Source organism: Ochotona princeps, chromosome 19 (assembly GCF_030435755.1).
Source record: "Ochotona princeps isolate mOchPri1 chromosome 19, mOchPri1.hap1, whole genome shotgun sequence".
In the NCBI taxonomy this organism is placed as follows: Eukaryota; Metazoa; Chordata; class Mammalia; order Lagomorpha; family Ochotonidae; genus Ochotona; species Ochotona princeps.
Genome location: NC_080850.1, coordinates 7,873,256 through 7,899,068, shown reverse-complemented (window position 1 = coordinate 7,899,068; position 25,813 = coordinate 7,873,256). Strand labels below are relative to the sequence as shown.

The 25,813-nt window shown below is 43.9% G+C and overlaps 1 protein-coding gene across 2 annotated transcripts in view; it reads left to right on the top strand.

Annotated features, from left to right (window-relative positions):
* Nucleotides 1-25,813, top strand: part of DOCK2 (dedicator of cytokinesis 2) — a 526,535-nt gene that overhangs the window by 49,391 nt on the left and 451,331 nt on the right. For both annotated transcript variants that reach the window (XR_009247240.1, XM_058677931.1), the window contains exons 9-17: nt 1,619-1,700; nt 9,304-9,439; nt 10,604-10,679; nt 11,561-11,637; nt 12,136-12,261; nt 13,466-13,590; nt 18,905-19,003; nt 24,096-24,168; nt 24,280-24,383. Coding sequence is in view for 1 of the 2 variants with exons in the window: in XM_058677931.1 (XP_058533914.1) it covers nt 1,619-1,700; nt 9,304-9,439; nt 10,604-10,679; nt 11,561-11,637; nt 12,136-12,261; nt 13,466-13,590; nt 18,905-19,003; nt 24,096-24,168; nt 24,280-24,383 (898 nt within the window). In the remaining variant the exon portion in view is untranslated. The remainder of the gene's footprint in view (nt 1-1,618; nt 1,701-9,303; nt 9,440-10,603; nt 10,680-11,560; nt 11,638-12,135; nt 12,262-13,465; nt 13,591-18,904; nt 19,004-24,095; nt 24,169-24,279; nt 24,384-25,813) is intronic.

The window sequence follows — 25,813 nt, the reverse complement described above, 5'->3', positions numbered from 1 at the left end:
CTGCTGTTGAGACAAAGCAAGTATGGCCACTGAGGGGCTTGGTACATGTAATGGAAGCTGCTGGAAACTATGCAGGTATTGCACTGGAAGCAGCCCAAAACTAACCAAGGGGAAATTTTGTTTTCAAATGTAGACTTCCTGATCAGTTTGTTTTGAATTCTAGTAATAATTTTAAAAACTTAGAAACTAGAGATAAAGTGACGGGTTTAATTTGATTGGATTCTAACCGTGGGTGGATTGATCTGAAGCTGTGCTTCCTGTTTGCCCTTAGTTCTGTTTCCCTTGAACTTTACTCACATGGCTGTCAAGCGGCTTGTAGGGTGAGGGGACAGAGAATAAAACTTTAAGAAGGCCATTCTTAACTTTGCTCAATTTCTTTGTCCTACCTTCTTGCACTGACTTAGCTTTTCAGTCTTACATTGTTTTTTTTTTTTTTTAATCCTCCCAAATACATTCCTGGGTGGCATGGAAAACTTAATGAGTAAGCTCAGCAAACTGTGCTGAGTTGAGTAAGTGCTGGCTAGGAGAGAATGTATGTGTTCTCATGCATAGTAGTGTATGTATAGTGTATGGTTTCTAGGAGACGTGAGACAGCAAGTGATGGACCCTCAGCCTCAGTGGATCCTGGACAAAGGGACTCACTTTGTCATGTTCGCTCATAAAACTGTTGCTTGCCTCTGTGAATAAGTTAAAATACTTGAAAAGACGACCAGGCCTGCATGATCTGCCTACCTCTAAGTATTCTGTTTTTTAGATGCCATCAGGCTCCTTCCTATGGCCCTTAAACATGTGTTACTTTTGCCTGAAATGTTTCCCTTTCCTGCTGTCAACTTTATTACCTCTCGTTTCCTCCAAGGAGTTAGTCCTGACCACCCAGCCTGGGCCAGCCCCTTAGGACATGCATTCTAATGGCGTCCAGAACATTTCCTCCAGGACAGTTTCTTACCAAGAGTTGTCACAAGTGTATCTCATAGAATGACTAAGGCCCTATTAGATCCACCACAGTGTGACATTTACAGTGTGAATAAATATCACAGTGTGATATTCAAGGGGTAACTTAAAATAAGGGTAACTTAAAATAGTCCAAATCTCAAGTTCTCTAAAGGAGAGTAGTATGGAAGAGCCAATCTATTTTTTCCCTGTTTAAAAAAATTCACAAGGATGTTACATACATATGGAATATATGTGCTCCTAGAAGTATGTTTTAGTTTAAGATTGAACAATTTTTAACGTTTCACCTTATCCACTTTGTACACATTGCATGCATACCTATGCATTCTATTTTCTGTTTGGCAAGACATACTAATCTTTCCCTGTCATTTCTGCCATTCTTTATAATTCTACAGAGCATGCAGCTACTCTCAAAAAATTTAAACAAGAATTGGTCAGCAGCTGGGGTGGAAGCAGGTTTGGAGCAGACAAGGGCCCATCCATCTTTGTCCCTGCTAGTCTAATGACTGTCTTCAGACATGACTGTGTTCTCTAGTAGGGCAGGACCAGGACTATCTCAAACACTGCTGTGTCCCCAGTAGCCAGGATGGCATCTGTCTGGCACACGGTAGATGACCAGGGATGAATGTCGAGGCCGCAGTAATCACCGTCGCTCTTCTTTCCGCAGTGAGAACTACCTGGTGCGATGGGGCAGCAGGGGCTTCCCGAAGGAGATCGAGATGCTCAACAACCTGAAGGTGGTTTTCACGGTGAGTGTCTGTCTCTGCTCAGCACCACGTACCACACTCACAGGGACATGACCTTGAAGTTGAGGGTGATCTGTCAGTCAGGATGGAGTGTAGCTATGTGTACAGCTGGGCCCTGGGTTTCATGTAGACATTCCAAGTAGGCAAAGACCTACTGTCCTTTGAGGATGCTTTGGGGAGGATAAGCCTTCTCTCTTCCTTGCTCCTTCCATATCTCCTCCTCTCTCCTATACCTTGGAGAATAGATGCAGGGTGCAACTTTTTTTTTAGTTTAGATTTTATTACTTGGGTCACTGGGAGGTTTTAAACAGAGGAATGATATAATTACCATCATAGCCAGCATTGTTTATTTTTGATAGGCACCATTCTAAGTGCTTTGCATCTTGCCTGCTTTAGACTATACTGCCCATCAAAGTTAATTTATGCTGTTTAAATTTAAAGTTGAATATAACTGCCATATAATATAGTTCATAGATCTTAAATGCCTAATGGTGAATCTCAACAAATAATATACTGATAGAACTACTAACCAGTCAAGTTATGAAACTTTTCTATCACTCTAGAAATTTCCTCCATGATTCTTTCTCCAGAACTCACTCCCCCACCTTCTATCTTAATCTCTTGCAGGAAGTTTTTTATGTGTTAGTGAAAAGGAGCTGATAAATGGAGCAATGTAAATCGAGGAGAATAAGGGGTCAAAATTTTGTTTGTCCTAAAAATATAAGATATATTTGATGTCTCCTTCCTTCTTTCCCATTCTCACCAAATTTGAATTATCACCAAGTTCTATGTATAAGTTGCTTACATGTATTACTTTCTTTCCATTACCACTGTCACTTCCCAGTCCTAGTTATCATTATCCCCCATGTAAACCATTACGATGAGTTGTAACTGACCCCTTCCCTTCACTGTTGTACTCATTTGATCTCTTCTACAAATCTTCCAGATTGCAAATATGATTAAGTCACCCTGCCCTTCTCCTTCCCCTCACTGTATTTCTAAAAATTATTTATTTTATAGCAGTTCAATAGGCATTGGGGTTTCCCCACCTTCTCCCCCTGTTATCCTCTCTAGTCTTTCAGCAGGATGCAATATTAATAAGCACAAACCTCTTCGAGCAATAAAGCCTAGGTGAAATGGGTACAGTAGGGCTTTTGATCTGCTTGTCAATTCTCAGTTAACCTGAGTTCTTTTCCTTAGCTCAGCCTTTCTGTAAAACATATCTAAAATGTATCAGGAAACCAAAACCAAAAAACCACCCAAACAAAAATACTGCACTGAGGCCAAATAGGTTTCGTGGCTTCAGCCACCACTGTGGCACCAGCTTGTATATGGGAGCATCAGTTGGAGTTCTAGTTCCTGTGTTTGAAATGCAGCTGCCCACTAATGCACCTGGGAAGGCAGTGGGTGACAAGCCAAGTGCATGAAAATGTCCGCCCATATGGAGGACGTGGTGAAGTTCCTGACTCCTGGCTTTGACCTGCAGAGTCCTGGCTGTTGCAGCTGTTTGGGAAGTGAACCAGTAAATGGAAGGTCTTTGATCTTTGTCTCTTTTCTCAGCTCTAGCTCTGATGCTCTGCCTCGCAAATAACTAACTCTTTAAGGAAAAAAAATATGATCTTCTTAGAACATGGACCTCCTTGGTACATTGGATGTTCTGAAGATTAAGTCACAGATGAAAAACCTGGTGATTCCTTAGTGTCCCTCTTTGAAATGCCAATGTTCGCAAGGCAGGACTTACATGTAGAGGTGCTGCAATCAGTTGCTGTTTGGATGATTTATTTTTGAGAGTGAGCTTGGTCTTTTTTTTTTTTTTTAAAGATTTTATTATTATTGGAAAGCCGGATATACAGAGAGGAGGAGAGACAGAGAGGAAGATCTTCCATCCGATGTTTCACTCCCCAAGTGAGCCGCAACGGGCTGGTATGCGCCAATCCGATGCCGGGAACCAGGAACCTCTTCCGGGTCTCCCACGCGGGTGCAGGGTCCCAAAGCTTTGGGCCGTCCTCGACTGCTTTCCCAGGCCACAAGCAGGGAGCTGGATGGGAAGTGGAGCTGCCGGGATTAGAACCAGCGCCCATATGGGATCCCGGGGCTTTCAAGGTGAGGACTTTAGCCGCTAGGCCACGCCGCCGGGCCCGAGCTTGGTCTTTTACTCTGTGAGTAAGGGAAACAGTAGAAAGTAGGAGAGAAATCAGGATTATAATTTTCAGCAAAGTTCCCCCTCTTTTGCCTGCTTCCACTAGTCAAGAGTGTCATCTTAAAACATCCAAAGCGATTGGTGTTGTCTGCAAGTTCCTTAGGCCAGAAGATCATGTGTGAGATTTTGTTTTCCCCACTGCATTGGCTGTATTAGCAAGGTAAATTATGGAAGAGAAAAGAGGGAGAGATTTGGGCTTTCACCAGATTGATGACTTGGAGCCAGGAATGATCGACATGCTAGATTAACCTACCTTGCTCTACAATAATTTGCCCGTTACAGCCCATTAAGTATCATGTCTTATGTTACATGGTGATTAGATTGCAGTGTAGCTGATTTATTTTGTTTGTTATTTCCTGAAAAATGGGCCAGAGGCATGGCACAAGATCATAGGTCCTAATTGCTTAGGCAAAGTCTTCTTGGCATATATAAATGTGCCTCAATCCTGTTTATCTATTATTAGTTGGAAGGAGGAGCCTATTTATTTTCTTGATGTATAAGAGAGTCCCACGGGGCTTCCCGATTAAACCACAAGACAGATGTTTCATGAGAGGAAGCAGGACAGGGAATCAATCAGTAGTTTATTTTGCAGAGAAACAACTGAGCATGTAGACATGAAGGAAAGGTCGTCGGTAAGTCTGTGTCGTGCAGTATTAATGAGAATGAGCGATCCTGCCTTTGTGGAATTCTGCCTATGCCATACTTCCGCTTCTCCGGCCAGGTGGGCCTCAGAACCTTGGCCTATCCCTTCACTGGGTTCAGGCGTTTTATCTGTTGAGATGGTCCGAGTTCTCATTCATGGCCAGGAAGGTTATGGTGTCCTCCCTTCTTTTGTCGACTCAAGAGCTGTCAGTCAGGAGGAGTACCTGCTATGTGTCACCTCTGGGTGAGGGGCTGGGGAATGGAGCAGTTGATGAGATCCCTACTCTGGTTCAGGGGGATTGAGATAGTAAACAACTGAATACACGCGAAAGAGCGATGTCAGAAAGCCATCCAAGCAGGGCGCATAATTCAAGCAGGGTGATGTGATGGTGTTTGACTGTAAGTTACTTTCAATGGAGTGTCAAGGTCATGTTTAAGTTGGAGATGAGATAAGACTTGGCAGGCAATGCCTTACCAGCCTTAAATCTCTTCTGTTTGGATGTTATCTCTTTCTAGTCGTCTTTTTTTGGGGGGGCGGGGATGGTGGAGTAAGCTCCCAGCTCCTTGAGCCTGTGGAGCCAGCACATGTTTCTGTCTGATTGTTGACTTTCCATTTCATAAGTATTCACCCTCCTTGGTCCTGGAAGAGAAAAAGCAGATTATATACCATGAGATTCCCTAAGGCTTAGCCAAGTTTGGCTGTTGCTGATAACACACAGAAAACAAAAGTACACAGTAAAAGGAGGAATAATGTGTTGCTAAATCAGGTGGTGTTTGTTGGAAGTCCCCTTATGCTGCATTGCCCCACATGTTTGAGTTTTATAAGGCCTAAGTTGACAGGACTGAGAGACATAAGAGCTGGAGCCCAGTTGTGAGTCAAGATTTCCCATTACACACTCTTTGCTTTTACCAGAGCTTATATAATGTTTGAAGAGCCTCTGGTGCCTGAGGGGTTCTCTGCTGGATGGAGGCTGCTCTTGAAGATCCTGTATCTTGAGCAAGTGACAGCTTTTCAGAGAGGAGAGGCTAATCGGGTTTTATCCAGCAACCCAGCTGGTGTATTAGTTTGCTAGGTGTGTTGTAACTGATCTCAGATGGGTTGTCTTAAACCATAAATGTTTATTTTCTAACAATTCTGGAAGCTAGAAATCTGGTCAAGGTCAAGGTACCAGCAGGGCTTTTTTTCTGGGTCTTTTTCCTTGATTTGTAGGTGTCTTCATGTGGTCATCTATATATGTGTGTGTCTTACTATAGGCTCCTTCTGTTTAAAAACATATGTTTATTTTATAAGAAAGGCAGAGTAGCAGAAAGAGAGGGAGATACAGAAACACAGATCTTCCACTTGCCAGTTTACTTTCCAAATGACCACAGTGATTAGGAGCTGGGTCAGTCTCAAGCCAGGAGCTAGGGATGCTGCCTGGCTCTCCCATAAGGGTGGGAGAGGCACAAACTTGGGACATCATCTGCTGCCCTCCCAGCACATTATCAGGGAGCATGAATGGAAGCAGACAAGCCCGGGCTTGAACCAGCTCTCTGATATCGGATGCTGACATGGCCTGCCGCAGCTTAAACTGCTGAACCACAGTGCTGCCTCTTGACTCCTTCTTGTAAGGATATTAGTGACACTGGTCCACAATAATGACCTCATTTCAACCGATCACTTCAAACACAGTCATATTCTGAGGCTCTTGAGATGAGTACCTCAACATACAAATTTTGTGGGCACTGGGAGGGAGGATGGGGTATACTTTCAGCCTATTACACATAGGAACACTTTGGATACCAGGACCCCTTGTGTATGAAAAATACCATTCTAGGCATTTAAAAAATATACAGAAGGACAGGAGTAATTAGGGCTGGAGATAATTATAAAAGAAGTAGTGCTTTAATTTTTAAGTGTGTGGGGCTGGCCCATTGGTTCAATGGTTAATCCTCTGCCTACAAGCTCAGGCATCCCATATGAGTGCCGGTTTGCAGTGCACGTCCTGGCTGCTCCATTACCCATTTAGCCCTCTGCTTGTGGCCAAGAAAAACAGCAGAGGATGGCCCAAAGCCTTGGGATCCGCAACTTATGTAAGAGACCCGGAAGAGGCTCCTGGCTCCTGACTTCGAATGGGCTCACCTTTGGCCTTTGTGGCCATTTGGGGAGTGAACCAGCAGATGGAAGATCTTTGTCTCTCTTTCTCTTTGTAAATCTGTCTTTCCAATAAGAATAAGTGAATTTTGGAAAAGATTTTTAAGCACAGAGGGCCTGGCATGATGGTTTAATTGGCTAATCCTCTCCTTGCAAAGCACCAGGATCCCGTGTAGGTGCTGGCTCGTGTCCTGGCTGCTCCACTTCTCATCCAGCTCTCTCCTTGTGGCCTGGGAAAGCAGTGGAAGATGACTCAAAGCCTTGGGACCCTGCACCTGTGTGGGAGACCTGGAAGAAGCTCCTGGCTTTGAATTGGTTCAGCTCTGGCTGTTATGGCCATTTAGGGATTGGACCAGCAGATGGAGTGTCTTTCTCTCTGTCTCTGCTCTTCTCTGTAAATCAGCTTTTCCAATAAAAAATGGTTTTTTAAAATGACTTGGATATATATGAATAGAGGTAAGCATGTTAGAGGGGGTGATTAGGAAGAAAGATCCTAAGTTAAAAATGAACATCATGTGTTTGTAGAACCACAAAGAAAGTCTTGTGACAAAATTAGAGTACTTGCAGTCACAGGGTAGTGAATCAGTTGGCTAGGATAGATGGATGTGTTATATCTAGGCCCTTTCATGTCAACTAGGTAAGGTTAACAACTAATAGGGCAGGAAATAGGGAACTATTAATGTTACTGGGTTGAGCGAGGGAGATGAAGTAATCAATGCAGCATCTGTAGATGAATCGCAGGAAGATTTCGGGATGGATTGGAGGAAGGATCCAGGCGGGTGAAGAGGACTGTTCCAACCCCTGGATCATTACGGTCTCAAACCCAAATGCCTTTGAACAAACTGGAGTTTCAGAGAAGTGGAGAGCTTTCTTGTCATGAAAGCTCCCCTGCTTGGCTCTCTCCCTGCACAGCAGTGGCACCTGAGAGACTGAAGTAGGTGGCCATTTCTTCCACTGGAGCAGAGGCAGGTCTGTAACAGTCAGATCTATCCAGGGATATTGAAACACCACGTGTGTGTTTGGAATCTGTAGGGTTGGGAACTCATGCAGGATTGTTACACCACAGTTGTGAGCAGAATTCTTCCTTCTTGTGGAGACTCTAGTTTTTGCTCATAAAGTTTGGAACTGATTGTGAAAATTTGACTTTGTGGAAGATAACTTTCTTTCCTTAAAGGTAACCAATTGTGCATTTAAGCAAGTCCACCAAATACCTAGGCAAGTGTTTGACTAATCAGCTTGATATTATAGGACATCCAAGTTAATGCAAAATTTAACCATCACTGTCCCAATTAGGTAGATATGAACCACATTGAATCTTGGTTCCCAGAGACTCTGTACTTCCTGCTGTGTTCCTCCTACACTAGCCACTGTAGGAACTAGGGATGCCCCCCACCTTTGTCCTTGGAGATATTGGCCTTTGGGCCCCACAAAGGCAGGTCCACAGTTTTCTGCACTGAGGCCAACAGCATGCCTTGTTGTTCCTTTCCCAACCTGATCCAAGATGCCACAGGCCTCCAAGACCACTGAGGATTTTACATTTGAGCGAAGCAATCCAATGTTGAAGTGTCCAGTATAGTGTCTCCTGAGAGACTTTCTGGTGGTGAGGGAGCTATGTTGTCATAGACATGCTTTTGGACTCTGGCATCAAAAGTCCAGTGTCCCTAAGACCCACCGTTATGGCCTTAGTGAAACCCCTTATTTTCTTTGTGTCTCTGTCCACTGTTAAAGTGAGAGTCCAATAATCATGCAATAACTTTAGGGAGTTGCTAGGCTTCAAATAAGATGGTGACTTCTGTGCCTTAATGCAGGTCAGCAGTTCAAAGTTCCCCCTTCTCAACGCAAAGAATGTGATTTTCAGGTTACTTGTGTTGGTTGGTGAAGTTCTTTCACCTTGGAGTCGGTCCCTATGCTCTTGCAGTTAGTGTGGCTGTGTGCCACCTCGTTCAGTGGAATATGAAGAGAAGTACTGTGAAGTGCTGCACATCTCTTCTGTGTAGAAGCTTTAAGAACTAGTAAGTGATTTGTTGCATTCCCTTTCCCTGGCTTGGGGATAGTGGTTTCACCTGAATCAAGAAAGATGCGCCAGTCAAGGGTCCAGTCAAAGCAACTGAGCAGATCTCCTGCCTATTTGCGTTACAAGTGTAGCTGGCACTAGATGCAGACTTCTGCTGTGTTGTCAGTTCTGAGACCTGGGGGTATTTTGGTAGCACCTGTCCTTTGCTGACACACACACCTGAAGTGCCCAGGTCACTGTGATTATTTTGCCTTCCTCCTTTGGCTTTTTGTCTCAGAGGTGCTGAGCAATGATGAGACCCACAGGGTCATTTGTAGCAAATACTATTTTTGGATCCATTACTTGCATTACAGGGAATGCTGTACAAACTGATGCAATTCTGCCTTCTTTAGCAGTTTGAAGAGCTGGGATTGAACACTCTGCTCCCATCACTCAGTGTTCTTTCCAATCCTTGCTTCTCTCACCTGGGCCATGGGTGAAACAGTCTTGTTGTCTATCTTTTTCAGGCTCCGTGTATGCCAAGTGTAAAGTGCATTCCTCAGATATAATTACCAAGCTTTCTTTTCCCTTTGGCATTCACCATGTGATATGTAACTATTGGTTTCCTGCCCTACAGGATCTTGGAAACAAAGACCTCAACAGGGATAAAATTTACCTGATTTGTCAAATAGTGCGCGTTGGGAAAATGGATCTTAAGGACACCAATACAAAGAAGTGTACTCAGGGCCTGAGGAGACCATTTGGAGTGGCAGGTATGTGTACAGTATTTATATGGCTGGTTTCTGAAGAGTGTCTCTTTCTCTCTGCTCCTGATCGCTGTCCCCACCCCTGAAAAATGTCTTCCAGACAGCCCTTCATGGCCATGTTTCTGGTGCCTGATAGAATTGGTGAGGCAGGGCAGGTTTGTGACAAGTGCCATGAGTGATGCCATCTATGTGTCTGGAGCGGAGCAGTGGGAGCGTGGTGCTGTCTGAGCCATTGGCGCCTTTGCTGCCCGGCACAGTGGAAAAGGCAGGCGAATACAAGCAAGATCTCATTATGAGGAGCAAATCAGTTTAAAAACAATCTCCAGGACAGGAAATGCAGTTACTCAGCATGAGTCACCCACCACACAGCTCAATTCCGGATGGAAAGGGACATTTGGAGAGTAGGTCTGACCCAAGCAAGAGTCTACTGTAGAACAACACCAGCTCCGCCCTTCCCTCTAAGCTCTTGGTCTGTCACGTTTCCAAAGCTTAACTATTACCTGTGTATTCCTTGCTTTGTACATTTTCTGTTAATATACCAACTTAAACTAGTGTGCAGCTTTCCTGAAAGATAATTTGAATGCCTGTGAACATCACAATTTGGTATGTCAGTATTCTTTGTTACTGAAATATAACTTACAGAGGCTGTGGTTGGGGTACGGCAGGTGTGGCATCACCCGTGACGCTGGCATTTCATATCAGAGCAGAGTCCAAGGATCCTGCTGCCAATGCCTTGCCTAGGAGCACATCAGTAATAAGTGGCTGGAGAGCTGCCTTTAGAGTCTCAGATCCTACTGGAAGTTGCTGCCCTTGAGTGTTAAAGGCACAATAGACATTCAGGATAGACGTATCAGAACTGAGAGTGATCGTTAATTCATAGCCACTGCTCTCTTCCCTTTCATTCTCTGCTAAACCACAGGGCTCTCGGACATGTTGCTGTCCTGCTGGCCTCCCAACCTACTTTGTCCAGAGCTGTTTCCCCAGGTGCTTCGTGCTAAGAACTAAGGTTCCCTGTATATTGTTCCACACTGGCTGACTTGCTTGTCTTTGAAGGATTTCCTGAACCTCTGACTTCCATGCCCTGCCTTACCATCTCTTCTCATTGTCATTCTTCGCCTGGGAGTGACAGGGGGAAGTTAAACTATGCATTCATTTCTCTTCCCTTTCTAGTTATGGATATAACAGACATCATCAAGGGGAAAGCAGAGAGCGATGAGGAAAAGCAGCACTTCATACCCTTTCACCCGTAAGACATTTCCTCTTTTTTTATTTTTTTTTGGCATTGTCTTCAACCACACCCATTTTCATAGAGGGCCATTTGAGCTGAGTGCAGAGGGAGCTGTTTTCCTGAGCTAATGACAGGCAGTTGAGCCTCCCAAGAGGAGGAGTAGGGTGAGAATGATGGCCTCAGTGTCAAGGTGCTAGAAAACCATCAGCTTTTCACCCACTCATCCATCAGATGTTATTGATTCATCAGACTTGCTTTTGTTGAGACCTGGCAGTGGGCTAGCGCTTTGTGCTGTTCATGGAGGGTATTGTGAGCAATATTAACACAGTCCTGTCCGTGTGGGGCTTGTATTTTAGGTGTGGAGTTAAGCAGATAACCAACAAATGAAGCACTCATTATGTGTATGGTAGGTGCCATGGAACCGTGAAGGAACACAAGAGGATTGGCAGCCTCTTATAGGAAATCCTAGACTGGTTTTCATGTCAGGACAGTCAAAAAGGTTAATGTCTTTGCTTTGCACTAAGATGAGTATTGGAGAATGCAGGACCCTCACCGAACCCTCAGCCAGAGTGTTGCTGATACTTAATAACCCCCAAGGAGGACCCAAGTAATGAAGCTAGCATTTGTGGTTTGGCAGGTGGTTAAGACCTAATAGCAAGGACTTTGCCACTTTGCCGGGTGAATATTCATGGTGAGGGCTGGCAGTGAAAGATGGTCTCTACTGTAGGGCTGGTATTACCAGCTTTCAGAGCCATGTTACCTCGTGGCCTAAGTGTTCTCTGAGCTAACATCCAGAGAGAACAAAGGAAGTGAGAATACTTTGTAGCACCTCGGGCCATCATGTGGGGCCTCCATGAAGATACAGTTGTGTATATTTTGTGCTGTCCTTTGCTTTCCAGGGTCACGGCTGAGAACGACTTCCTGCACAGTATGCTGGGCAAAGTCACAGCCTCCAAAGGTGACAGCGGAGGGCAAGGTACAGTGTAAACAGACAGCGTGGGGGGGGGCTCTGGCACCTCTGACTTGGGATTGAAATAGGATTGAAATTCTGAATCCTGGGAACCATGGCCTTGCTTGCAGGCGGGTCCCTGGGAAGACTGAGAGCATATGACTCTCAAGATGGAAACCTCAGCTTCCAAGGTGACTTGTTGGAGTCTGCTAGTAGCCAAGGAAGAAAGAATAGATCTTAAAGTTCTTCTCCATGTCAGGCTCTTTCTTTAGTCACTTTACCCTTTCTGGTCTCATAACCACCAGTCCTGAGAGAAAGATGATGTCATCCCCATGTTAGGAAATTGGGGTTGAGAGAGGTGGGATATTTCGTCAGAGGGCAACACTGCTAGAAGTAGATGGACGTCTCACTCCCAAGTTCTGGGCTGGATTAGTGGATTTCTGGTTTTATGTCTCCAGAAAGAGGTGATGGGAGAGAAGACAGATTCAGCACACCTGAGTGTTCAGCATGAGTGTTCCCTTTCAGGGCTCTGGGTGACTATGAAGATGCTTGTGGGTGACATCATTCAAATTCGCAAAGATTATCCCCACCTGGTGGACAGGACCACTGTGGTGGCCAGGAAGTTGGGCTTCCCTGAGATCATCATGCCAGGTGAGGTGCAGTGGCTCTGACCTTCCGTTCCTTGGGACAGGGTCCAGAGAGAAAGGTCCAGCCCTTGCAACCTATTGTCTTCTTAAAGAATGACAACTGTCTTTTCTTATGTCTGTCTGTGTTTTTCTTCCTAAAGATAACTACCTAAAACAATGTACATTGAAAATTTCCTATGCACTCACAAAAATAAACACACATAAATAAGCACACCTATAATTTCTTGACTCAATAATAGGATCACATTTTACCTACCCTTACTTAGTATTGCTTTATATGGGTTTTCTGCAGCTTGCTTTATCACTCAATAATTTAAAATGGACATCATTTCTATTTTACTGCATGCAGAGCAATTCCATTTTCCTGAGGGAATGTAATCATTCTCTTAAATTTTTAAACTCTTTTTTTTATAACCAAGGGAATACACGATCATTGTGAAATATTCAAATGGCACAAAAAGGTATAAAGTAACATGTTAATAGCTTGCTCAGTGTTTTCTCTCCAGGAGTAATCACCACTATCAATATTTTTTCCCAACAAGTGGGATTGTGTAATGATCCTTTGAAACTGCTCTTTTTGCCTTAGATCTTACTCTTGGATTGGCATCCACGATCAGTTCCGCCGACTTAGCCTTTCTGTCCATGATTGTCATAGGTCCCACGGGACTCTGTTGTAACTTACTGCACCTGTTTCACTTGAGACTTCCATCCCTTGTATTTTCCTTTGTGGACTTTCCTATTCATGCTGCCTCCCTTCCTCAAGGTCCCCTGCACCTCATTCTAGCCCCATGCACCTGGGGCACACAGGCAGTTGTTTTCTCCTGCTTCTGTGCAGTAAAAGATGTGTTGAATGGGCAAGTCGCCTTGTTTATTCATGGGCCCAGCCAGATCAATCCAATTGGAGCTTTCCTTTGCTTTCCCAGAAGGTGTCAGTAGAGGATGAAAATGAAATGATGTTAGTGTAGCGGGAAACATGGCCAAAGTGACCGCCCTAGCTGCCTTGCTGGACCTGACTTCCTAGCATTCCTTCATCCCCTCATTAGCTTACTTATGCAGGCTCCCCAATGAGGTAAAAATACTTTTCCAGAGCAATTCTGGTTTTAATGTCATTAATAGCACTCCCTCCCACCTCCATCCCCTCCAGTTAGTCAGTGTCTCTCCCACTGCGGCTGACTCTAACTTGTGTCTCCTCTTTCCCTTTGCCTCAGGGGATGTCAGGAACGACATCTACATTACACTCTTACAAGGTGACTTTGACAAGTACAACAAGACCACGCAGAGGAATGTGGAAGTGATCATGTGTGTGTGCGCAGAAGATGGCAAAACGCTGCCTGTAAGGGACTTGGCTGTGCTCCGGGTGACAGGGCTCCCCTGGGAGGGACTGCTGCTCATAAAGATTGGCTTTTCCTCTCTCTAGTCTTGCTCTAAGTACCAGCTACTTAGATATGGTGCTGAGTAATGTGATCCACACCTTGGGAGCCTGGGTGGCGCAGTGTCCCATAATAAGCCCATGTGTTGTTTTTGCATTCAAGCAGCTTTTTTGTGTCTATTCCCTTTCCTTTCATGACCCGTCCTTCTCCTCTTTTTTTTTTTTCTCTCCTCCTCCTTCCCTTCTGATTTTTGCCTGGCTTTAGTTCTGTAGGTTGGCCTTTTCCATTTAACATGTTGTTCTCATTGAAACCTGAGCTGGTTTATGCAGGCAAAATCCATGGTAAGAAAGAGGATCAATGCAGAGCCTCAAGCTGGTGTGGAGGCTCAGGATGTCCTCAAAGCAGATATTCTCAGCACTTAATCTAACTCCCCAGCGCTCAGCTAGAAATTTGAGCGGAAAGCCTCACTTGTAAATTGGCCTCCAGAGGGCTAGAAGAGTGTATTCAGGAATGCAAAGCACACTGCTGTATTTATCCAACATATGTCCTGGACAGAATTTGTCATGTGTGTGTGTACACTTTTTACTTATTTTTCCTTTAAGACTGTTAGCAGCTGTGTCCAGCGTGTGGGAGGCTTTTGCTTCTCAATTTTTCTGTTTGGAGTATTTAGGTGAACATAAAATCGACTCTCAGAAGTTTTAGTGTGGGCTAGCAGTCCCCTAGGCTGCTGTAGGTGGTCAGAGAGCAAGATAGGGTGGAGGTGTCCACCACGGGGGTATGGGGGAAGTTTGGGAAGTCATCAGCATTAATCCTGGGGCCTGCAGCTCAAGGTGATATTGCTATTCTCTGGCTAAGAAGAATGAGCATAAGAGAATTATTATGTGCCAAGTGTTGTCAGCATACGTGAACCTTAGAAGGCTCATGGAGGAGCTGTCATTGTGGAACAGTGGGTTGAGCAGCTGCTTGGGATGCTGGCGTCCTGTCTGAGGGCCAATTCGAATCCCTGGTGCTCCACTTCTGATCCAGCTCCCTGCTAATGTGCCTGGAAAAAAGAGTGGCTGATGACCCAAATACTTGGGTCACTGCCACCCACACAGAGACCACAGTGGAGTTCCTGGCTGCTGGCTGCTTCCTGGTCCAAACCTGGCCAATCAAACAAAAAACAAACAAAAAAAGATATGTTTGTCTATCTCTCTTTCTCTGTCTCTCTCTCTCTATCCCCTCCCTCTCGCTGTAACTCTTGCTTTTTAAAAATAAATAAATCTTTAAAAGAAAGTTTGTGAAAAGTTGGAGTCATATGATGAGCTTATTTTTATGCAGAAAGATTTAAAATCTAGCATAGCTTTTCTATGATGAACATTTTTGCGAATTCTTTGAAGATCCTGTATATGCGTGGTAGTTTAGCTTTCCTTGCACCAAAATAAATATTTTAAAATTCCATTTTCTGTAAACTTTTTGAAGTGCTGTGTTAGGTTGTATTTTCTTAATTATCCCTCGTTTCACAAGTGTGGAAATGAAACTTTTTTCAAGAGACAATTAGACGAGGTTATCCTAGGTTATAGTGGAGTAGATGGCACCAATAAGGTGCCTTCTTAAACATTTCACTGTCCTGTCTGTGACTTTAAAAAAAAGTTTCTGATTTATTTTTTTATTTTGAAAATGAGACTGTTACAGATACTTCCTTCAAATTCTGGAACGATTCGTTATTATTTTTAAATATAAAGAAATCCCCATAATTGCCTTTACTCATAGAGACCTGCCATGTTAAGTCATAGCTAAATGAGCCAACTCTCAGGGTTTAGTGCATGCTCCTTTATCAGCTTCTGAAGCTTTTCTGAAAACTAAAATGAGGCGCACTTTGCTCAAAAGAACACAGAAGAGAAAAGGATTTTTTTTGAATCCAAAAGAAGTTTGAAGTTATTTTTATATGGCTCTCTGTTGGAGAACTTGTTAACCTGAGGTTCATTTTTAAGACGTTGATGTATGTGTCTCAATGCAAGGGGCAAATGAGGAGGAAGAGTTAACAGGCAAGCAGATATCATGTCTCATATCATGTCCTCTGGCTCTTTGTCAAGTCACAATGTGCAAGGCCAATCCATGAATTTATCAGGGATGAATGAAAGAGTAGATATTCTGGGGTCTGGAAGGATAAGAAACATGGGCGTGGTGATAATTTGCAAATTTATTAGGAATGTTATGGGGGAGTTCACTTGACTGACTATTGAAAATTGCTAGGGGAGCCTGTGGGAGGTTTTTCTTTCTCTCTTTGCAGAAATAAACATCACTGCCTAATTAAGTGTCAGGCAGCACACTCAACTACTTCTGTCTGCTATGGGTGGGTTCCTATGGGAATAGTCCTCTCCAGGAGTTATCGGTTTTTCCTGCTGCTCCAGGTGCATGCTGCCTTTGGTTGAGCTAGACCAGTTAGGGGAGATAAGTGGGAAGGAGAAGGAAGAGGGAAGGAAGCCCTTGGAGAGACTGAGTAAGTCAGGCATTGGAACCTGCGGCAAGTTTCTGAAGAAGAAGTCTTGCGTTCTGGACCAGGAAAGCACTGCTCTTCTGGGGCCAGTGTGGGGCAGTGGAGGTGGGACAGTGTGGCCTAAGGGGTACAGTTGTGCATAATCTCTCTGGATTCAGGCAGCCACATCAAAAACCAGCCCAGTCCAGATTAGCAAAACAACCTTGAGCCAGTTACACAGCCTGAGAGTGTTTGGCTGCAAATGGGACCAGCCAGGTAACAGCTCTTATATCAGATAGGAGAGTGTGCATAAGGAGTGTTCCTTCCAAAAAGCCACTATCATTAGAGAAGTGTAAGGAGCCCCAGGCCTGATCCCCGCCTTAGGGATACAGATTGCCATCTTGCCCTGGGCTGGCTTTGTTGGTGTCCTACATTATTTTTCTTATTTTCACATCTCTGGTGCCGCCTCCCCCCCCCCCCCCCACTCCTCCTGTGATATCAACAAAGTGAAGAGGATGTGTAACAGGAGCCTGATGATTCCTCCTGCTGAGGTGTCTTTTCCAAGGTCAAGTGAGCCTCAAAGCCTCCAGGCCTCCTGATTCTTGCTCAGATTTTATCTAAGCAGCCCAGAGTAACTGACCTCCACCAGGGACCCATGGGCCATTTGAAAAATTATTGAACAGTCTTCTTAAATGCATAGAGGGAGCTAGGTTTTGCTCCAAATTGGGCTCAGGCCATGGGCTTGGTCCTCTGGCCACAGTGCCCTTGGGACACGCTTTGCTGCATTGTGTCTCTGGTGTGTTGGGGGTGAGGGCACTCTGCAGACCTCCTCCGGAAAGGTAGAGACTTTTTGCTCCAGTCTTAGGAAATCAAACATTTTCATCATCAGGATACTCTGGTGAGGTTCAGTTGCCTGCTGCCTTGCAATTTCCCTTTCACCGGAGATCTATGTGTATTTTCAGTTTTTATAAGCTACATGGGATTCACTGAAGGAACAGAAACTCTAAGGTCGTACAAGTCAGCGGATATAAATCCCCATAGCTCGGAAGGCATCTAGACTGGAACAGAACAGGACTGGATGAGGAGTTAGAGGGTATCAGTCTCTTTTGGGGAAATAGCTTCCACCTTCGGAACCTCAGTTTACCAAGCTATGAAATCAAGATAACGACAGTAATTATTGAAGGTGGTAGTGACTATGGAAGACAGCGATGGGGTATGGCATAGAGGGCTTGGCCTGATGCAGGACCCAAAATTGTCTAACTCACTTTGACAGCATGTTTTTGGTTCAGCGCATCAAGAAGTTCTGTGATTTTCCTCCCACAGAAAACCAAGAGAGCAGTGGATCTTCCCTCCTTGCCAGTTCACCAGTTTTCCTTCCTTTTTGTAATGATAAATTCTGAAAGGACCCACCCTATTTTCAAATGGTTTAATGTGACCATGGATGCCATCAGTCAGTGTTGAAGTTGACCTCTTCCTTTTCCTAGGCCTTGAAACTACAGGGGACTTTCCCCATGAGTGGGGCAAGGTCTCCCTTCCCTATGGTTAGCCTAGCTTAACAGGGGTTTTAAGTGCCTACATGTGGCCACCTTCTGTGACTCAGTCGGGTTGTGGCAGTTTGAGGTTGTTAAGGCTCCATTGGAGAACCTGGTGGTCTGTTGTGAGAGATACAGAATTATTCACTATAAAAATGTTTAGTTTCAAGGACTAGGATTCTGAAATGAATTCTGATGTCACTAGGGGTCTTGGACATTGAGGTTAAAAATCAGTAACAGTTGAATAAAAATTATGTGTTCGCTCCTTATGAGTGAGTCTAGTTTAGATCTTCCTTGGGGGCTACAACTGCTGGAATGAACAGAAACACAGGGAGACAGCTAGAGGCTTATGTGTGCCAAGAGAAGATAATTCCTCAGTCCCTAGTTCCTTTCTGAAACCCTAAGCATCATTTTGTGACAGAGAAATAACTGACAACAAGGGTTGTGTGTGCTGTGGCTCACTGTCCACTCCAAACACTCTGCCCACGTTTCTGTGCAAGCCAGCTTGGATTCTCCCTTCTGAATCCTCACCTGTCATTACCTCCGAGCAGTCTGTACTAAATGCTCAGCTGCATTGTCTAAGCATCCCTCCTCTATTCTCCCACAATGGTATGTGTCTGATTCTGTCACATCATCACCTTGCTGTCATGACTTGTGTGGTTGTCCACCAACCCATGAACTCCTATTCCTCATTCCCATATCCCAAGGGCCTGGCATAGGTGTGGTACCCACAAGATGCTCCCGTACTGTGAGTTCAAACGGGTCCCTTTCTCCCAGTCATCTCCATCTTATGTGTCTCCATTTCTGATTGCGAGCTGTGCCTTCTCCCCTTGCTCAGCAAACTCCTCCTCCCTCCCTTGGAGTGTCAGCAAGAGAAATCCATCAGAAGTGTTGCTGCTTGGCTGATCTGAGCCTGTTGGTAAACTTTGCACACATTCAGACTTAGCAAACAAATAGGATTAATAAGACTGGCAGTGTGCAGTGACTCCAAGGCTGGTTAGCGCTTACAATAAGGCAGCCATGTCAGCGCTCTGTGTGCTCCAGTGCTTTCCAGAATGGAAGTAACACAATTTCTATAATTAAGCAGCTGTCATTCCTGGGGGTAGGGAGGCTCATATATATGAATTTGAAAGGGAGAGGGGCCATGATAGGGGACCCAGAGAAAGCTGATGAAGGAAGCATTGTTTCTGAGTGTAAAATTGTCCTTGGCCTTGGCATCAAAATCATCCGAGTATAGAAAATGGCAGTTCTCTGATGCTTTATTTCTTTTTGTTTTTGTTGGATCAGAATGCAATTTGTGTGGGAGCTGGGGACAAACCCATGAATGAGTATCGCTCCGTCGTCTACTACCAGGTCAAACAGCCACGCTGGATAGAAACAGTCAAGGTAATGATAATTAATAGTAATTGCAATGAACATGACTTAATTCTTGCAGTGAACAAAGCACTGTTTCTAGTGGTTTGTCTGATTCATTAGTCAACTGCAGTCACCCTGTGAGGTTTGTCTTAGCATCACCCGCACCCGATGCAGCAAGAATCTGAGGCAGAGAGCAGGTAAGAAACTGGCCCGTGGCTACTCTGCTAGCCAGCACAGCTGTGAGAGGGAATGGGAAACAGACTATAGCAATAAATGTTCTTTGTCTTGTCTTTGAGTGTGGTGGAGCAAGGTGGTGGTGAGCATGGACCCTGAACCCAGAGATTCTGCATTCATAGTCCAGCTCTACTGTTCACTGACTCTTGGACCTTGGCTAACTCTTCCAACCTCTGTATGCTCTGATGTTCTTTTTCTGTAAAAGGGTGACTGTGCAGATGCAAGGATTCCACATAACCCTGGCCAAAAAGGCATGCCAATACTTGGCAGTTTTCTTAGTCTAGAAAACCAATCTGGGTTTGGCACTCATCCAGGTTCCCTTCAAACATGGGATCCTGGCCTGCTTTGACTGAGTCCCTTGTGAGGTGGTCTGATTGATAAACTAGACAGCACTGTGCATACTCTGTGAAACTGATGGAGGGGAAGAGGGGATGTCGCTGTTCCAAATGCAATGATGTAGCCATGACGCATTCTCCCCCAAGGTCCTGCTCAGGCCATGCTTCCTCCACAAAGTGCTTTTTGGAATACTATGTGGTATTTCACAAAAATAAGGTTCTCTGGTCAAACAAATGTGAGAAATGCTGAGGAATTTGCAGAAACACAGACAAAGGCTTCTTTATATAGTGTTCTCAGAACCTTTACAAAGTAAAATGTACTCTGCAGATCTATGAAACAAAGAGTGCAGGACATTTCTCAAACCTCATTGCCCATGGAGCTTTATCCTTAGCATCTTATCCTAATGCTGATATCTTGAAGAATGTCTTTTAGAAAATTCTTGTCCTAACCCAAGCAGAAGTCAGGCCTGGTAACTAGAGTGGTGATGAATCCTAGCAATGTTATGTGTCATGAAATGTCCAACTCAGTGCTGGACTCAACTATGAACATACTGACTGGAGGGATATAGAGTGCAGAAACAACTGTATTTGTCTTTGGATTATGGTGGAAGTCCCCAATTATATGGGCTTAGGCCTCGAGACAATCCCTGAATCAGAAGCATTACTCAGTAGGTGTCCATTGTGGATGTGGGACAGTAGAAAAGGAGGTCCCATGGGTGAGCTTCCCGGTTCTCTTCATCACCTTTCTTTGGTTAGGACCTAACCAGACTGGAAATAGCAGGTAGTGAATGGTTCCCAGCTCATTAAGCTGTACTGTTTTCCCAGTGGTGAGGAATGACGAGGCTTTTGAGCAAGCATATGACAATAAACCATCCTTTTGGAATGAGTCTTCAGATGGGAAATGGCATTAAGCACAAACATTCATGTTACCAGATCACTGCACCTTGCAGAAAAGAGTATCTTGCCTTGTGAATAAGAATTTGGAACTGATTCATTGGACAGTGTCACATGATCCTGCCGTATGAGTAGTATTCTTCCCTGTGATCGCACTTCAAACTCAAGATCTGCACATAACATACTTTTCTGTGCTGACCAAGCAAACTTCAATGGCTTTGTCACATACATTTCTTTTCTTCTTTTTATTATTATTATTACTATTATTATTATTATCATTTTATGATACAGTTGCATAGGCCCTGGGATTTCCCTTACTGACCCTCAAATCCTCCCCCTGCTCTTCAACACCGAGTTCTCCCATATCATTACAACAACATAGTTCCTCATAAACAGTCATAAGTTCATCATTGCGGGCATGGACAGTGGCAGAGTCCAGCATCCCATTGTCAAGACACATCCAACAGTTTCACTGGAAGTCCATCCTCAATCCACTTCACTGTATCCTCATATTTGGACATGTCAGTGTCCACTACACAGGCACTATAAATCCACCCAAAGTGTCCACTACAAGAAAATCAACTACACGAAGAAAACAAAGAAAAGAAAGCTAGAAAGAAAGAAAAGAAAGCTACAAGAAAATCAACAACAAGAAGAAAAACAGAAGTTTACAATGCTATGAAGTGAAATAACATGCTGCTGAATGACTAATGTGTTGCTGAAGAAATGAAAAAGAAAATCAAGAACCTTCTTGAAGAAGATAATGAAAAGTGTTTTGAAGAAATAGAACTAAAAACAAAAGCATCAAAATCCAAGATATATAGTTTCTGCTGATCTTTGTTGGTGAGATATCTCTCCTATAGACAATAAACAGATAAGTTTTGTTTTTAATCCAGTCTACTAATCTATGACATTTGATTGATGAGTTTAAGCCATTTACATTTAGGGTTAATATAAGTAGGTGGAAATTTGTTGTGTCATTTAGCAATGGGTTGTTCATTGATTTAGTCTGGCTGTAGAATTTCCTGTGAGAGATCAGCTGTGAGTTTAATTGCCATTCCTCTATTTGTCAGTCCTGAGAACTGTGTGAACTGGAAGTGGGAGAAACATACAGACAACAGTGCAAGGACGGCATGGGATAACTGGGGGTAGAGTGCTGAACCAGGTTCTGGGGCTATGGAAACCATTGTGGAAGTCCGGATCTGAAACTCACTGGAGGAAGTAACACAAGTGACTGCAAACAAAGAATTGTGTATCAACCACAATAAGTAAAATCGAATTGCAGACCTGTGGGTGACACAGCTTAAAAACCTGCCCAACTGCTTGGTATATGCTTGCAATGAAAGAATCTCAACTGAACTTGAACTGTGGTAATGCAACAAGGTGGAGGAATCCACCATGGGAGGAGGGTTTGGGCAGGGGTGGGGGGAATCCCAGTACCTATAAAACTGTGTCACATAATGCAATGTAATTAATAATAATAAAAAAACCCTGCCCCAAGGAGAAGAATCTGCTAAGCAGAAGTACAATGACCAAGAGCAGAAGAAGAGACAAAGGCACAATGAATATTACTGAAGGCTCCCCTACAAAGGAGTAAGAGCCTTTGCCAGTCTCAGAGTTAACTGAGCAATACATCAGAATTCAAAACGCTTGTTATAAAGCTTATCAACAATGGGAAACACATGCAGGAATTTAAGGACTATGTCACGTGGGAAATAGCAACACTGAAACAGAATCAGGCTGAATTATTGGAAGTGAAGGATGCGATAGAGCAAATTAAAAATTCAGTGGAAAGTCTCAATAATACAATGAAGAAGGCAGAAGAAAAAATTTCAGAACTGGAAGATATTTCTTGCTACAATGGGTGAACAATCAAAAAGCTGGAAGCAGAGCTGGGTCAAGCCAAAAAAAGGATTCAAGAATTAAGAGACATTATTAAAAAGCTAAATATAAAAGTTATGGGAATTCCTGAAGGCACAGAAAGAGAAGCTGAATTTTTTTTTAAGATTTTTAAATTTTATTGGAAAGGCAGATGTACAGAGAGGAGGAGAGATAGAGAGCAAGGTCTTCCATCCGATGTTTCACTCCCCAAATGGCCGCAACGGTTGGAGCTGAGCCGAAGCCAGGAGCCAGGAACTACTTTCCAGGTCTCCCACGCGGGTGCAGGGTCCCAAGGCTTTGGGCCGTCCTCGACTGCTTTCCCAGGACACAAGCAGGGAGCTGGATGGGAAATGGAGCTGCCGGGATTAGAACTGGCGCCCATATGGGATCCCAACGTGTTCAAGGTGAGGACTTTTAACCACCACGCTATCGCGCCGGGCCTGAGAAGCTGGATTTAAGAATGTGTTTAATAAAATAATAAAAGAAAATTTCCCTAATCTGGAGAAAGAATTGGGAAACAACATTGGGGGAGGGGGCGGGGAACATAGAATTCCCAACAGGGTTGATCAAAAGTGATCTTCACCATGACATATGATAATCAAGCTCTTGTCAACCAAACGTAAGGAAAAGATCCTTAAATGTGCTTGTGTCACATATATTTCTAATTTACTCAGTGGGTCTCCCAAAATTTGGTCTTCAGACTGATGACATGCCAAGCTTTGGAGATGATTTTCCCTTTTCTGTGTTCTCAGTGCTCATTCAGTCTCCAGTGATACTTCTTTGGTTAACCTTTGCCACCTGGTGGTTATCAGTCACCCCACATTGGTGATGTGCGTGTGGGTTCAGGGACTCCACCTTGCACCAGCATGAGCAGTTCCTCGGACGGTGTAGCTGCTATTAACAGATCAGAATGCAGTGAGATGATGGGTTCACCTGCAGTTGCACATGAGGCCCTTTGTTCTTTTGCTCTATCTGAAATGAAGATAGATTGGTGGTCATCATCAGGCTCAAATCTCATTTTATGGAGCACAAAGCACCCAAAAGGTAGTCAGTTGCACTGGGCAACGTGCTTTTCTCACAGGTAGCTAAACTGCTTTGCATTGGCCTGAGTTGTGTGCTGCAGGCATTGGGGGGCAGCCCAGAGTCAAGCTAAAAGCATCTCCATCAGTGGTGCCATCAGAGCACTCACTTGGCAGGGCTACTGGGTGGCCAGGAGGTGATTGTCCTAGCTCAGTGTCCTCAGAGGAAAATCAGCCAGACATGGATCAACCAAGTATCAAATATACTCTAGAGTGTTTTATTTTTTCAAATATGATTGGTCTAGAACATCTTTATTAATTTGTGTAAATGAGAGTCCTCAGGCAACCCCCTTCATGGTCATTGTCAATTTGCTAAGCCCTACTGCAGCTGCCAGAACTCCTGGAGTGTGTAAGGAAAATGTGCATTGTGCAACTTGCAGTGCATCGAATCCTGTGCTAAAGTTATGTGACTTTTATATCAATTTTGGGAGATTCATTTTTCCTCACTATAATTTACAGGCCTCTTTTCATTGGCTGGGAATGCAGTTTGCCAAATGGATTACATTTGGTACTTTATTTTCTCTTCATAGCTTGTTCTTATGTAATTTATTTACAGTTCATCAGGCTTGATGGATAGGTAGCAAATCAGCAGGCAGTGCTCTCAGTTAGATGGTCAGGTTGTCTTTATGGGGGGTGGTGGGCTGGAGTGGGGCAGGTCCTTTAACTCTGTCTCCTGAGCTCTGGTTTCTGCCTGCCTAGGTGGCTGTCCCTATTGAAGACATGCAGAGGATCCACCTGCGATTCATGTTTCGACATCGGTCATCTCTAGAATGTGAGTACCCAACCAAATAGTACCTCTGCAGGTTGCCTAAGCGGGGAGGAATGGGGCAGCTGGGTGGCTCGTGTGTCATTTCCTCTCTTGACCTCACAATGCTATTTACAGCTAAAGATAAAGGAGAAAAGAACTTTGCTATGTCCTATGTGAAGCTGATGAAAGAAGATGGAACCACTCTGCATGATGGATGCCACGACTTGGTTGTCCTCAAGGTACCTTGAATTGGGACTGTCTCTGCAGTGAGATGGGGACAAGGAGAGAAGGGGCGATGGCAGGCCTGCTTAGTGATCAATGACAGGAACCCCAGGTCACACTCACTGCAGTTTACCAGCTCTGTGATCTCAAACAAAATCTTAACTTTCCCTACTGCTCTTCGTTCATCTATGATGAGGCTCTTGATGGATCATTGTGAGGGTTATTAGAGATAATATGTGTAAACTTGACCGTGACTGGTCCCTGGTAAATACATTGTAACCAGCTGAAATGGGGTCTTTACTTTGGAAGGATGTGTGAGAGACTCTAAGACACATGTAAGAGATGCTGTGCTGCACTGAAGTTAATGGAAAAATGAGAATCTCAGGCCCTGGTCCTACTGATGACTCTGTCTGGAATGGTGTCACCTGTTCTCCTAAGTCTGTTTCCTTTCTGCTTTTGGTGAAGGCAATATTAATGACATCTATACAAGAGGGCTAGGCAAACTAGCCTAAAAAGTGTATTGATGTCTACCGTTACTATTTCTTTTTATTGCAGGATGTAGAGTGCTTTTGGAAAGTAGGGAAGTGTTTGCCTCATCTTACCTTTGGGCTTTCTTGCTCTGTCTTTCAATAGCAGGATGCCTCCATTTGCATGGAGGGAGACCAGACAGCAATGAATAACAGAAAAGTACCATTAAATTTTCTTACCCTGATAGGCTAATTCCACTTTGTGATGTGTGCATGGCAATTACACTCTGATCACATGGTTCTCTGCTCTTAGTTTCTCTGACTTTTCCAGAAAACTCGCTTCCTTTTTGCACAACATCTGCTTTTCTCATTGATCACACATTGAGGCTGTGTTTCGCTTGAAAGCCATTTTTGTTAGCATATTAGGAATTCCTTGAGAGCAGAGGTTCCATTGCCATCAGTAATTTTTAATTTTTTAATTTTGTTTTTTTTTCTTACCCTAATTAAGCTCAATTATTTCTTCATCTGTAAGCAGGATGATGGCAATAGCTGCTTCATATGATTGTTATAAAACTTTCATGAAGGAAGTGAACTAATTGAACTTGGACATTGAAAGCACTTGCTGTAGCTCTTGGTGCAGACCAAGGGCTCAAGAAGTGTTTTCTCCTGTAATGCCTACATCTAGTCATTTGTTTTATCCTGTCAAAGCCCTATGCGTCTGTCACTCTTCCATGTATTCTCTATATGATGTGCTGTTTTTCCTTCTCACAAATTCTAGGTGGTAGAGAACATAATTATCCTCAGTTTAGTCAAGAGAGTTAAAGGTCAGACAGAGAGAGAACAATGATCGTGACAAATTTGTGAATGGTAGAACAGGATGAGTTCCAGGATACCCTTTGCTATAAACTTATATAATAAGCTGGATTCCTTATTTACTGATGGGTATGTGTGATGATATTACAAAGAAGTTAGACTGAATT